Here is a 12,922-nt window from a genome sequence, read left to right as displayed (position 1 = left end):
TTTTATATCTTTGGAATGGTAATGATAAATCTTCTTTAAATCCTCTTTACTGTTGAAGTTGGATTTAACATTACTATTTTAGAAATGCCACTTTTAGAAAGTGGGCATTTCTCTGCTCTTATTGCTCTTTGTGCCGTGCAGCCTGAATCCAATACATGTCTGGAGAAGATGATAGCTACACTTTGTGCATTTCCTCTAGACAGCCACAAACACAAGAAGGATTGGTGTGACAAACCACACATCTGCGTTCTGATAGCTCTTCCTGGACGGGACACACTTCAATAGGCATCCGCTGTCCCACACAAAGGGCTGAGTATGCCCTACCGATAGTCTCGAGCCAGGGCTGGGATGAAAGATTGACCTGTGCACTTCAAAGAGCTGTTTTGAAGTCACCCTTACTTTGGAGGCACATTTGGGTATAAGTACTGGGGCTCTGAGCCTACCATGAAAATACACTACTGGACCTGTGAAGAACTCTGCTGGAGTAAAGCCTGCTGTGCTGTAAGAATTGCCACTTTGCCTCGACTGACTGTTCTCAGGAACTTCTCTTTGCTTGGCTGAGCTGGCCTGCTGCTTGCTGATCTCTGCCCTGCTGAGGACAAGGACTGGACCCATCTCACTTGAATCAAGAGTGACTCCAAGGGCTTGCTGGCTTTCTTCCTGTTTTCTGGTGTCTCAGGGACACAAAATACAACTTCCAACTCACCTGCTACAGCTCCTGGATCCGTCTTCAAGCAGCTCCTGGCCCCCAGGAGGTGCCATTCCATTCCTGGGCCCTTGGAAGTGGTCTTTCAACTCTTAACATCAAACTTTTGGACTCTGCACAAAAAGGCAGTTCACAACGGAACCGCTCCCTCACACAAATGATCAGCACGTGTGGGCACAATTTTGTCTCATCGCACAGCAGCATCGCTGCTCACAACTGCGAGGCTCCAGCCCATCCATCCACGATGCCCGGCGGCTCTTCATGCCTGCGAACTGACTTTTGCCACCAAACTGAGAAGGTAAAACTTTAGCAAGACTTACCTGGAACTGTATCTGACCCATGCTCGATCGCGGATTCAGATGTGCTCGGTCACGTTCAACCTCAAGTAACCTTTTGACCGCTAGTTACTTGCAAGCACTAGTTTTAGTTTATTATTTTAAAATTCATATCTCAACTTCTACTGATTGGCTTTTTGTCATTTTGGTTGTGTCTAAACCTGTGTGGAGTCTTTTAGTGGTGTTTTCATTGCGTTACTGTATGAGCATTTTGCACTAATACTTTAGACATTGCCTCTTTAGATAAGCATGACTGCTCTGTGCCAAGCTACATGGGGTGAGCACAGGTTATCTTTTAGTGTATATCTGACTTACCCTGACTAGGAGTGTGGTTCCTACTTGTATAGGGTGCATATTCTGACAACCAGAAACCCAATTTCTAACAGTCACCTGGTGAGTGTTTTTCCTTTTGTTTCAGACCTGTCAATTATGTTAATGTCAGTAAGGTCAATGATGTGTGACATCCCTTCCTGGGATGCTACCAGGGTCAAAGATCATATAACAGCACTTCTTGCAATGGAATGGGTCAATGGGCATGCAATGTCACTTTTGTTGCCTCTGGCATTTTGCGGAATCAACTTCCACGGTCTCTATGAAAACAAGTGTTCCTCTAATGCAACGGTACTCAAAGTACGGCCCGCGGGCCGCCAGCGGCCTCACGGACCTAGCTTGGCGGCCCGCGAGACGCACACCAAACGCCACATCATAATGGCAGCAGTATGTAAACATAGAAGAGGGCCGCGGGAGCATGCTCCCGCGGCCCTCCTCTATGTTTACATACGGCGCCCATTGTTTATGGCGTTGCCCTGACGATCCTGGAAGCCAAAGCCCCATAAAAGTCAGCACTTGCAGCTAACTTTTATGGGGCTTTGGTCGTCTGCTTCCTGTCACCGGCTCCACGTCTGCTGCCCGCCTGCCTGCCTGCTGTTCCACATTTGTGGCATCTTTACAGTGCTTTGAGTCAGGTAAGGCTCTTTGGTTATTTATTTATTTGTTTTTAATGTAGTGTGTGTTACTGGGGTAGGGGTGAGAGCAGATGGCGCTGTGTGTGTGCGCGCTGTGTGTGTTACTGGGGTAGGGGTGAGAGCAGATGGTGCTGTATGTGTGCGCGCTGTGTGTGTTACTGGGGTAGGTGTGAGAGCAGATGGCGCTGTGTGTGTTACTGGGGTAGGGGTGAGAGCAGATGGCGCTGTGTGTGTGCGCTGTGTGTGTGTGTTACTGGGGTAGGGGTGAGAGCAGATGGCGCTCTGTGTGTGCGCTGTGTGTGTGTGTTACTGGGGTGGGGTGAGAGCAGATGGCGCTGTGTGCAGATGGCGCAGTGTGTGTTACTGGGGTAGGGGTGAGAGCAGATGGCGCTGTGTGTGTTACTGGGGTAGGGGTGAGAGCAGATGACGCTGTGTGTGTTACTGGGGTAGGGGTGAGAGCAGATGGCGCTGTGTGTGTTACTGGGGTAGGGGTGGGAGCAGATGGCGCTGTGTGCAGATGGCGCAGTGTGTGTTACTGGGGTAGGGGTGAGAGCAGATGGCGCTGTGTGTGTTACTGGGGTAGGGGTGAGAGCAGATGGCGCTGTGTGTGTGCGCGCTGTGTGTGTTACTGGGGTAGGGGTGAGAGCAGATGGCGCTGTATGTGTGCGCGCTGTGTGTGTTACTGGGGTAGGGGTGAGAGCAGATGGCGCTGTATGTGTGCGCGCTGTGTGTGTTACTGGGGTAGGGGCATTGTTTTGAAAAAGGGGGTGGGGTGGTTGTTCCCCCTCTAAGCCCCGCCCCCTCTAAGCCCCGCCCCCCGCTGTCACTTCAGTGCGGCCCTCCGCCGCAAACCATACTGCAATTTTGGCCCCCGAGAAAAAGTTTGTGAGTACCCATGCTCTAATGGATGTTTTCTGTCCAGCACAGCTACTGATGTCTGAAGTGTAGCCTCCTCCTCATTGTGGTCCCAGTGAATGACTAGGCCACACACGGAGCTGTAAATCACACATCTTTATTCCCCTGTGTGTAACTTTGAACTCCAACATCCTAAACCAAGCTTTCATTACATTCTGTTCTAGCGATTGTATCACACTGATACAAAGTCCTTAGGGAGCCAGAAAGGTTCTATTCTAAATAATGCAAGACACTACATGAAACAGTGGTTATGAGGCAATAATGGCACACGGCCATGGGTGTTATGGTTTTCCAATCTCAGGACAAGATTACCTCACACCTCAATTAAAAAGACTACTAAGGTATGTGCGAGATTGAATTAACACACACAAATGTATTCTCCTAGTGAGTAGTGAAACAGACTGAATTTCATAAACACACTTTTCCAAACAACAGCAATAGTTAATCATGAGCACCAAGTAGGAGAGCTGAAGCTTGTGGCATCGGTGCAGTCAGAGCCTCTTTTCACTGAGTTCACCATCTTGCTGAGCTGGTCTAGCAGGCTACACCCCCTGCGTTCAAGTTCAACTAATTGAAACATTTGCACACATCAAGGGATGCCACATACAGCGAACAACGACATTGTACTCATTCTGGTTAGGGTCGAGCCTGCGTCGCATGCGATTGTGCATGCATTTCACTTGCGAGATGCTTTAGTAGATAAAAAAGGGCTCAGGGCCCCATCCATGTTACGTCAGTGTTTTTCATTGGTTCGTGTGCTTGCCTTTCAAAATCTGCTTGCTTTCATTAGTGGAAGGCATGCATACGTCATGCCTTTTCTGGTGGGTAGCCCTCTTTGAGCGCAGCGACCAAGTACTTAAAACATGCAAGGCTCACTGTTTCCTGTCAGGTTTGTGGAGTACTTTTTATCTTTTTTTCGCAGCGCGAGCACGCTTGGCAGAAGTCCAGGGCTTTGCATGACATCGACCCTGTTACATAGTTAATTGCAGTTTTGCCAGTTATGTACATAATTGCAGTTTTGCCGAGAGGTTTCACTACGAGTGAACTGTAGTAGCGCAATCACGCTCTTTTTTTGCATTTTTTTTCTACCTGCATGCCATCTTCAACTGTTACTAAGAGTGAACTGTAGCAGCGCGATCGTGCTGTTTTTTTCACTTTAATGTGGCAAGAAAAGTCAGGTTGGGAGTTTACAACAGCTAAGAGCTGTAACTAGGAGAAATGCGAGACCCTATTGCATTGCAAATGCTTGCTTTTCTGATGTAGTGACACCCCTTGCAGTTCTCAACCCCTTTCTCTGCTGTTTCTGGATAAGATTTCAGCTTTTAAGCACAGCCAATAGCATTATTTTATTGATGACCGTGAGAAGCTCATTTAAATCTGGAGAACATTTCAACAAAAACATTTCAGACATCTCAATTAATATTGCATGCAAACTTTATTTTTGTCAGTTCTCTGAAGCAGATTAGATGTTTACAAATTCTGGTGATAGTTTATGGGTGCATACTACTAGCAGGGAACGGCCCACAATAGATCTGAATTGCTAGCCACAGTCTTGGGTGCCTGGAGATCGTAGAGGGAGCAATCTCTATTCTTCAAGAATGTTTACACATTGCACATTCCCACCTATCCAAAGAGGAGCAGATGGTGCATAATAAAATAGTGTAACACACAGATGGTGTTGGAGCTTTGTAGTGGAAGGCACATGGGGCCAGATTTACAAGAAAGTGGTGCAACAGCTGTGATGCACCACTTTTCTCGTGCTCACTTGTGCCCTCCCAACGACACCGTGTGTGCGCCGTGTTTACAATATGGCGTACCATGGTGCGTGTTAGGACAATAGCGTAAAAACGTATGACATTATTGTGGTACTTTGCAGGATTAATACCATAAATTCGACCATTCTATGCAGCAACCTTTAACCAGAAGGAGTCTACCACAATGTGAAATTACCCCACACTAGATAATTATATATACCATGTGCATACATACCACCCTCTGTTTTGTTCTATTCGTAATCAAGGTTTGGACCTTTGCCTTAGTGTTTGGAAAAAGGTGTAGAGAAATGTGCTTGTCCGGGGGATGTCCTGGTGCCCAATCCAAAATCCACACATGTACTGCTGTCCTCAAGCTCTGGGGCTAAGGAACTGAGATTACCACAGCGCACCCCGTTCAATTGACTGACGCTCAAAATGTGGGCAAAGCTCGGGCCATTCCCAATGTGGCAGCAGCGGTCGGAGCAGCTCTCGGGAGATATATGCTGGAGAGGCTAAATGAGCGTGAAGGGTAGCGCGCTAGCTGCGCAGCTTGGCTTTTGCTCTCAGAAACATAAACAAGCAGGGGTGATGCGCTCCCTTCTTTCAGCATCCTGGCGCTCAGTGCTTGACGCACTCACTTGTGTGAATGCACTTGCCATTGTGCAAGGCATATCCTTTGTCACAGACACACCCGGGCGCACACATCATGGGGCAGGGAATGTTTTCTTGTTTGTAGTTCTCGCAGGTTCGCTGGCATTTTGCACCACACTCACTGAAATGGGTGTTTTTTGGGCAGGTTTTGCAGTGCCCTTTCGGGATACAGGTGTGAGAACCCGCGCGCTCCAGGATCCATCCCTTGTCACAGACGCAGCCAGCGACGCACATCTTGTTACAAGGCTTCGGCTCATTTCGTTCTTCGCAGTTTATTTGACAACCGGCCCCGCATTCGGAATGATGTTGGTGCTCCGGGCAGTCTGTGGAGGAAGCAGTACAAGTTATAGCAACTGATTTGAAAACAGTACAGTCCATCAGACCAACAGCAATTGTAACAACAAAACCCTACTTGCGCTCTGCTGTAGATCCGAAGGTGTGTTTGGGGGGGGGGTCAAATTATTATTCCTTGTTTTATGCTGGCTCATGACATGAACCGGGCATTCTGGTAAAGCAAGACATACCAACTACTGGGACCCGGTTTAAAAAATATTTCCTGTGTGCAGTTGTGTTTTTTTTTTTCTGCCGTTGCAGTTGTGTTTTTTTTCTGCCGTTGGTGTAACTGACTCCTGAATTCCCAAGAATGTTGCGCACATATGGAAACAAATATTTCTGAATGAATTCGACTCATCGACACGTTTACCGGCCAAATATCTTCCAAATTCAGGATTAATGGAATCCTAGATGTGCTCTTTATGGTTATGAATCTATGACATAATTAATAACAATATATGTAACATATTATGATACATTGATATAGAATCACTTTGATCTAGGGTCCTAGATGCAATCTAAAAGGGAAATGCATCTTTCCCACAAGCAGTTCACAGTTATTCTTTGCAAATGGACATCTGCATCAAACTTAACAATACGTATGCCCTAATTTCAAACCCTACAGCAGGCCAGATGTAAAGGATTTTACAATGGTAAACCCTCTTACTTCCAAACTCACTTGGTTTGCAAAAATCATTTTTGTGATCTACCAAACCTACTATACAAGTTGTAAAAGTTAGCAAATGGGTTTTTATGACCCTTGGGAAATTTGGAAGGGGTTCAGATGTATCATTCCTTACCAGTTGCAAATCGGAATGCAATACATCAGTTGTTTGCAGCTGCAGTTCCACTCACAAACCATTGTAGAGTTACCAACACATGGACCGAGGCAGTAGTGAACTTGGGAATCGTGGCGGCAGCCCCAAGGGGCCAAGAGACCCCTCCTACTTCCACTCATGTTGTACCAAACGGAATTTGTTTATACTTTTTGTTTTAAAATAGCTCAGGTTCCTAAGAGACATGGGCTGCTTTAAAAAAAAAAAAATCCCATTCATCACATGCAATACAATGATTCAGTTATGAAAAGACTGAAAGATCAGCAAAAATGTGCACACTATCCTAATGAAGACAAAGCACCCAGACACAAAAATCAAACCAAGGGTACAAACATACAGAGACTGATGGAGACAACAAACGATAACAAAACCTATCATCCCACTGGGCCATACTCAGTTGGGCTAACCCAAATTCAGACTCTCAAACAATAGACAGTGCGAAGGCACGACATGACGTAACATAGATTATATACCATGACTGTAGGAAATCTACCTTTCTGCATTGTCATCCCATATTTTTCCTTTTTCTGGATCCTATATTTTTCCTGGTGTTAGGACTCTGTGTACTTTACCCCTGCTGACCACAAGTAAAGTTCCTGTGCATCCCCCCTTAAACAAGGGTGAATTGGCATACCTTTAATTGGTATATTTAATATACCTACAAGTCTCTAGTATAAGAAGAACAGATGGCCTGGAAGTTAAATGTCACAAGTGGACTGATTGTGCCACTCACTACAGTGGCAATGCAAACATGGCTTCAGGCCCACCATTCGATCCTGTATGTGGTGATTTAAACACTGCAATTTGGCCTGCAAGTCAAAACCTGACTTTTAATTATTAATAAGTCGCTGCTTTGTACGCCTTATTATCCACAAGGAAGGGTGCATAGTATTTCGCTGTAAGACATTTAGGGGGTCATTCCGACCCTGGCGGTCCATGACCGCCAGGGCCGGGGACCACGGAAGCACCGCCAACAGGCTGGCGGTGCTTCCAGGGCCATTCTGCCGGTCAGAAAAGGGGAACCAGCGGTTTCCCGCCGGTTTACCCCTTGCCCAGGGAATCCTCCATGGCGGCGCTGCTTGCAGCGCCGCCATGGGGATTCCGACCCCCTTTCCGCCATCCTGTTCCTGGCACAGGATGGCGGGAACGGGTGTCGTGGGGCCCCTGGGGGCCCCTGCACTTCCCATGCCACCGGCCACTGGCATGGGCAGTGCAGGGGCCCCCTAACAGGGCCCCATAAAGATTTTCAGTGTCTGTTTTGCAGACACTGAAAATCGCGATGGGTGCCACTGCACCCGTCGCACCCCTGCAACTCCGCCGGCTCCATTCGGAGCCGGCTTCCTCGTTGCAGGGTCTTTCCCGCTGGGCTGGCGGGCGGCCTTTTGGCGGTCGCCCGCCGGCCCAGCGGGAAAGCCAGAATGGCCGCCACGGTCTTTTGACCGCAGTGCGGTCATTCGGCGTGACCACATGGCGGGTGGCGACCGCCGCCCGCCGCGGTCAGAATGACCGCCTTAATGTTGGCATATCCTTACAGTGACCAACACCTCTGTAAAAAACCAGAGTACAGATTAAAATCCTAACATTGAAGGAATGAGACTTACTAGAAAGGTAATTAAACAACTATTTTTAATAGATATTAAACATCTATTTCAATGGATTCACATTTGTAATAGATATTAAGGAAAAGTAACTTTCAGAAGTTACCTTTTCCTGCCAGAAGTTTTTGGAGACTAAGGGCCAGATGTAGCAATGGTTTAGCGAGTCGCAAACGGCGAAAATCGCCGTTTGCGAGTCGCTAAAGCATCATTGCTATGTAGAAATGCATTTTGCGAGTCGGAACCAACTCGCAAAATGCATTTCCGACTCGCTAATAGGAAGGGGTGTTCCCTTCCTATTAGCGACTCGCAATGCTATGTATATTCATTTGCGACCGCGATTGCGGTCGCAAATGAAAGCGCAGTTACCATCCACTTGAAGTGGATGGTAACCCAGGCACAAACGGGAAGGGGTCCCCACGGGACCCCTTCCCCTTTGTGTCTGGAACAAAATTTTTTTTTTCAGAGCAGGCAGTGGTCCAATGGACCACTACCTGCCCTGAAAAATACCGAAACTAAAGGTTTCGTTTTTTTTTCAAAGTGCAGCTCGTTTTCCTTTAAGACTGCTTTATTGAAAAGCAGTCACGGACATGGTGGTCTGCTGTCTCCAGCAGGCCACCATCCCCGTGAGTGCCCTGAATCGCTATGGGGTCGCAAATTGCGACCCACCTCATTAATATTAATGATGTGGGTCTTTGCGACCCCATAGCGACTCGCAGAAGGTGTCTGAGACACCTTTCTGCATCCCAAATTGCGACTTGCAATTTGCGAGTCGCAGGGACTCGCAAATTGCAAGTCGCAATTTGGGAATTTGCTACATCTGGCCCTAAATTAGCATTTGCTGTCTCACTTCTGCTAGCCATGTATTAGTATTTGAATAGATGTGAAAAGGGTGTAAAATGCATCCCAAGAGCAAACAATAGGCTGACCTGAAAGGGCAGAGATGACACCGACGAACTTCAAAGAATATGCAGGGAGGGGTCTGTGAGCAATTGTTTTGACATTACTATGTCAAATCCTGCTTGAATGACAGGTCTGCAAGGTTTACATAATGCTTTAGGACACACTAATGGATGAGTAACAGGATGCCAAAACAACTGCTGTGTATCCACTGTCTACTTTTTTTCTACATGACTTCTGTCTCTGGGTTTATTGTAGGTACAGTGGCTGTCTCAAACTGCATTTCGGTGTTAAAGATTAGATGTAGGACAAAAGTGTTTGAAATTGGGTTGTTGGTTGACTGTGGTTGAGCCCTAGTAAGTAGCAACCACAATCCTAGTTAGGGTAAGAGGCAGGCAAACCCTAAATTAACTTGTGCTCACCCTCTGGTATCTTGGCACAGAGCAGTCAAGCTAAAATTAGAGGCTGTGTGTAAAGTATTTTTGTAACCCTTCAAGCAGTAAATCAATCAATCAATAAATCAATCATTGGATTTATAAAGCGCACTACGTACCCGTGAGGGTTTCAAGGCGCTGGGGGGGGGGGAGCTGGTGTTACTGGTCGAAGAGCCAGGTCTTGAGGAGTCTTCTGAAGGTGAGTAGGTCTTGAATCTGTCGCAGGTTGGTGGGGAGGGTGTTCCAGGTTTTGGCGGTGAGGTATGAGAAGGATCTGCCGCCGGAGGTCTTTCTTCGGATGCGGGGGACGACGGCGAGGGCGAGGTTAGAGGAGCGGAGCTGACGGGTGGGGTTATAGAAGCTGAGTCTGTTGTTTAGGTAGGCTGGTCCGGTGTCGTGGAGCGCTTTGTGAGTGTGGGTAAGAAGCTTGAAAGTGATCCTTTTGTCCACGGGGAGCCAGTGAAGGTTTCTCAGGTGGTGGGAGATGTGGCTGTGGCGGGGTACGTTGAGGATCAGTCGGGCGGAGGCGTTTTGGGTGCGTTGGAGGCATAGTAGGTCTTTCGCTGGGATTCCTGTGTAGAGTGCGTTGCCATAGTCCAGCCTGCTGCTGACGAGGGCCTGTGTCACTGTTCTTCTTGTTTCTGTCGGGATCCACTTGTAGATTCTGCGGAGCATGCAGAGTGTGTTGTAGCAGGAGGAGGAAACTGTGTTGACCTGTTTAGACAAGGTGAGGGAGGAGTCAAGGATGAAGCCCAGGTTGCGAGCGTGGTTGGTCGGTGTCGGTGGGGTTCCTAGTGCGGTGGGCCACCAGGAGTCGTCCCAGGCGGAGGGGTGGATCCGAGGATGAGGACCTCCGTCTTGTCCGAGTTCAGTTTCAGACGGCTGATTCTCATCCATTCGGCAATGGATTTCATCCCCTTGTGGAGGTTGGTTTTGGCGGTGCGCGGGTCTTTGGTGAGTGAGAGGATGAGCTGGGTGTCGTCAGCGTAGGTGAGAATGTTGAGGTTGTGTTGTCAGGCCACTTGTGCGAGGGGGGCCACTAAATCAGTGAGAACACCACACAAAAAGATTTTACACCAAGTTAGAAAAATAACTATGATTTTAATAAATAAAACAAGACAAAACAATAAAAATCCAATTAGTAGAACTGGAGATATTGAATTTATAAGTTTTTAAGTACAATAGCGCCAAGAAGCGAAAAGCGCGATTGGGGATTTCTGGTTGTGCTGGACAGGGACAAATTTACAAGTTCAGATCAACCGTGAAGGAGCATGGGCCAGCTACAGGGACTCAGTTAGGCCTGCTGAACCAAGTACCTTAAATCCTGGTTGCGGAGCATTGTGTGGATCCGTGTTAAAGAAACATTGTGCAGCAAATGTGATGCATCTGCTCTGAGATACGACGAGGCTGCGTTGTGAGGTCCTGATGCGCAGATGTAGAGGATTCTGTTGGTGGGGCTTGCAATGCGAAGTCTAGTTTTGGGGATGCAAGGCACAGCAGAGGCGATGCACCACTTTTGATGAGCGGTAAAGGTGTGATGCAGAGTTTTGCCATCATCATCCAGTTGTCAGGGTACAGTCTCAAATAGCAGAGCGCAGGTGCAAGGGTTGAAGGTCTTTTATGATCTTAAGACATCAGATCAGGAGGCTAGCCAACTAGCCCATGGAGCCACTCTGGATTCTGGGGTCAAGTGATGCAGGTCCAATCCTTCACACCCAGGCAGAAAGGCAGCAGGCCTGCATTTCAGCAAAACAGTAGTTCAGTAGAGTAGGAGTCCTTCAGCTGCACAGCAGTCCTTCTTGGCCGAGTATCCAATGGTCCAGAAGTGTACTAAAGTGGTGGTGTGTGAGGACTAGTACTTTTACTTAGTGGTACCTTTGAAGTGGGTGAGACTGCAAAGACAGGTCTTTGAAGTGCGCAGATGCCCTGCCCCTTCCGCCCTGGCTTCAGACTCACAACAGGGGGGTTGGTGCGGGGCAGGACACAGCCTATTCAGGAGTAAGTGAGGCTTGGTCCAGCTCCTCCCTCCCATCCTTCCAGGATGGCTCATCAAGTCACACCTAAGCTCCCATTGTGTGTGGCTGTCTAGAAGGAAGACATAAAGCCCAGCTCTCACCTTCTCCAGACATGTGATCAGAGACTGGCATCAGGTACCAAATGGATTAAGTAGGAAAATTACAACTTTCTAAAAGTGCCATTTTCAAAATTGCAATTTAAAATCCAACTTCCTCATAAGTTTGAATTTTAAATTGTGATTTCAGAGACACTAAACTTGAAGCAGTTATGTCCTCCCGTTTGGAAGTTACGACTATAAAATGTACTAAGGTAATCACAATGTTACCCTATGGTAGATTTAGACCCTCCAGGAGTGAAAAATGAGTTGAGGTTTTCACTACCAGGACATGTAAAACTTAAAAGTACATGGCCATACCTTTTAGATACATTGCACCCTGCCCTCTGGATTGTCCAGGGCCTACCTTAGGGGTCACCTATATGTATAAAAGGGGAGGTTTGGGCCTGGCAAAAGGTTTATTTTGCCAGGTCAAAATGGCAGAGTAAACTGCGCACACAGGCTCTGCAATGGCCGGCCTGAGACATGGTTATGGGGCTACTTGAGCTGGTGGCATAATTAGTGCTACAGGTCCACTAGTAGAATTTTATTTACTGGCCCGATGTAGAGATAGCATCACTTTACTAGGGACTTATAAGTAACTTAAATGAGGCAATTGGGCATAAGCCAATCAAACCATATTTATGGGAGTGAGCACAAGCACCCTAGCACTGGTTAGCAGTGGTAAAGTGCACATAGCCCTAAAACCAACAAAAGCAAATTCAGCAAAAGGTGGAGGAAGAAGGCAAAAGGTTTGCGTTTGACTGTGTAAAAAGAGCCATTTCCAGCAAATAGAATTAACATAGTATACTCTCTCCCACACACACACACACATAACCAAACACACACACATACCTGTCTGAGCCCTGTAGGAAAGTACCATCTTGCCTGGCATGTTACCCCCATTTTTCACTGTATATATGCTGTTTTAGTTGTATGTGTCACTGGGACCCTGGTAACCCAGGGCCCCAGTGCTCATAAGTGTGCCTGAATGTGTTACCTGTGTAGTGACTAACTGTCTCACTGAGGCTCTGCTAATCAGAACCTCAGTGGTTATGCTCTCTCATTTCTTTCCAAATTGTCACTAACAGGCTAGTGACCATTTTTAACAATTTACATTGGCTTACTGGAACACCCTTATAATTCCCTAGTATATGGTACTGAGGTACCCAGGGTATTGGGGTTCCAGGAGATCCCTATGGGCTGCAGCATTTCTTTTGCCACCCATAGGGAGCTCTGACAATTCTTACACAGGCCTGCCACTGCAGCCTGAGTGAAATAACGTCCACGTTATTTCACAGCCATTTTACACTGCACTTAAGTAACTTATAAATCACCTATATGTCTAACCTTTACCTGGTAAAGGTTAGGTGCAAAGTTACTTAGTG

The 12,922-nt window shown here is 47.2% G+C and overlaps 1 protein-coding gene across 1 annotated transcript in view; it reads right to left on the bottom strand.

Annotated features, from left to right (window-relative positions):
* Positions 1-4,337: 4,337 nt before the first annotated feature.
* LOC138246498 (von Willebrand factor-like) overlaps positions 4,338-12,922 on the bottom strand; it is a 50,356-nt gene continuing 41,771 nt past the window's right edge. The window contains exon 4 of the mRNA XM_069201145.1: positions 4,338-5,649. Coding sequence (XP_069057246.1) covers positions 5,294-5,649 — 356 coding nt within the window. The 3' untranslated portion in view covers positions 4,338-5,293. The remainder of the gene's footprint in view (positions 5,650-12,922) is intronic.

Source organism: Pleurodeles waltl, chromosome 7, assembly GCF_031143425.1.
Source record: "Pleurodeles waltl isolate 20211129_DDA chromosome 7, aPleWal1.hap1.20221129, whole genome shotgun sequence".
Lineage (NCBI taxonomy): Eukaryota > Metazoa > Chordata > Amphibia > Caudata > Salamandridae > Pleurodeles > Pleurodeles waltl.
Note: the sequence above shows the minus strand (reverse complement) of the source record. Positions and strands in the feature narration are given on the sequence as shown.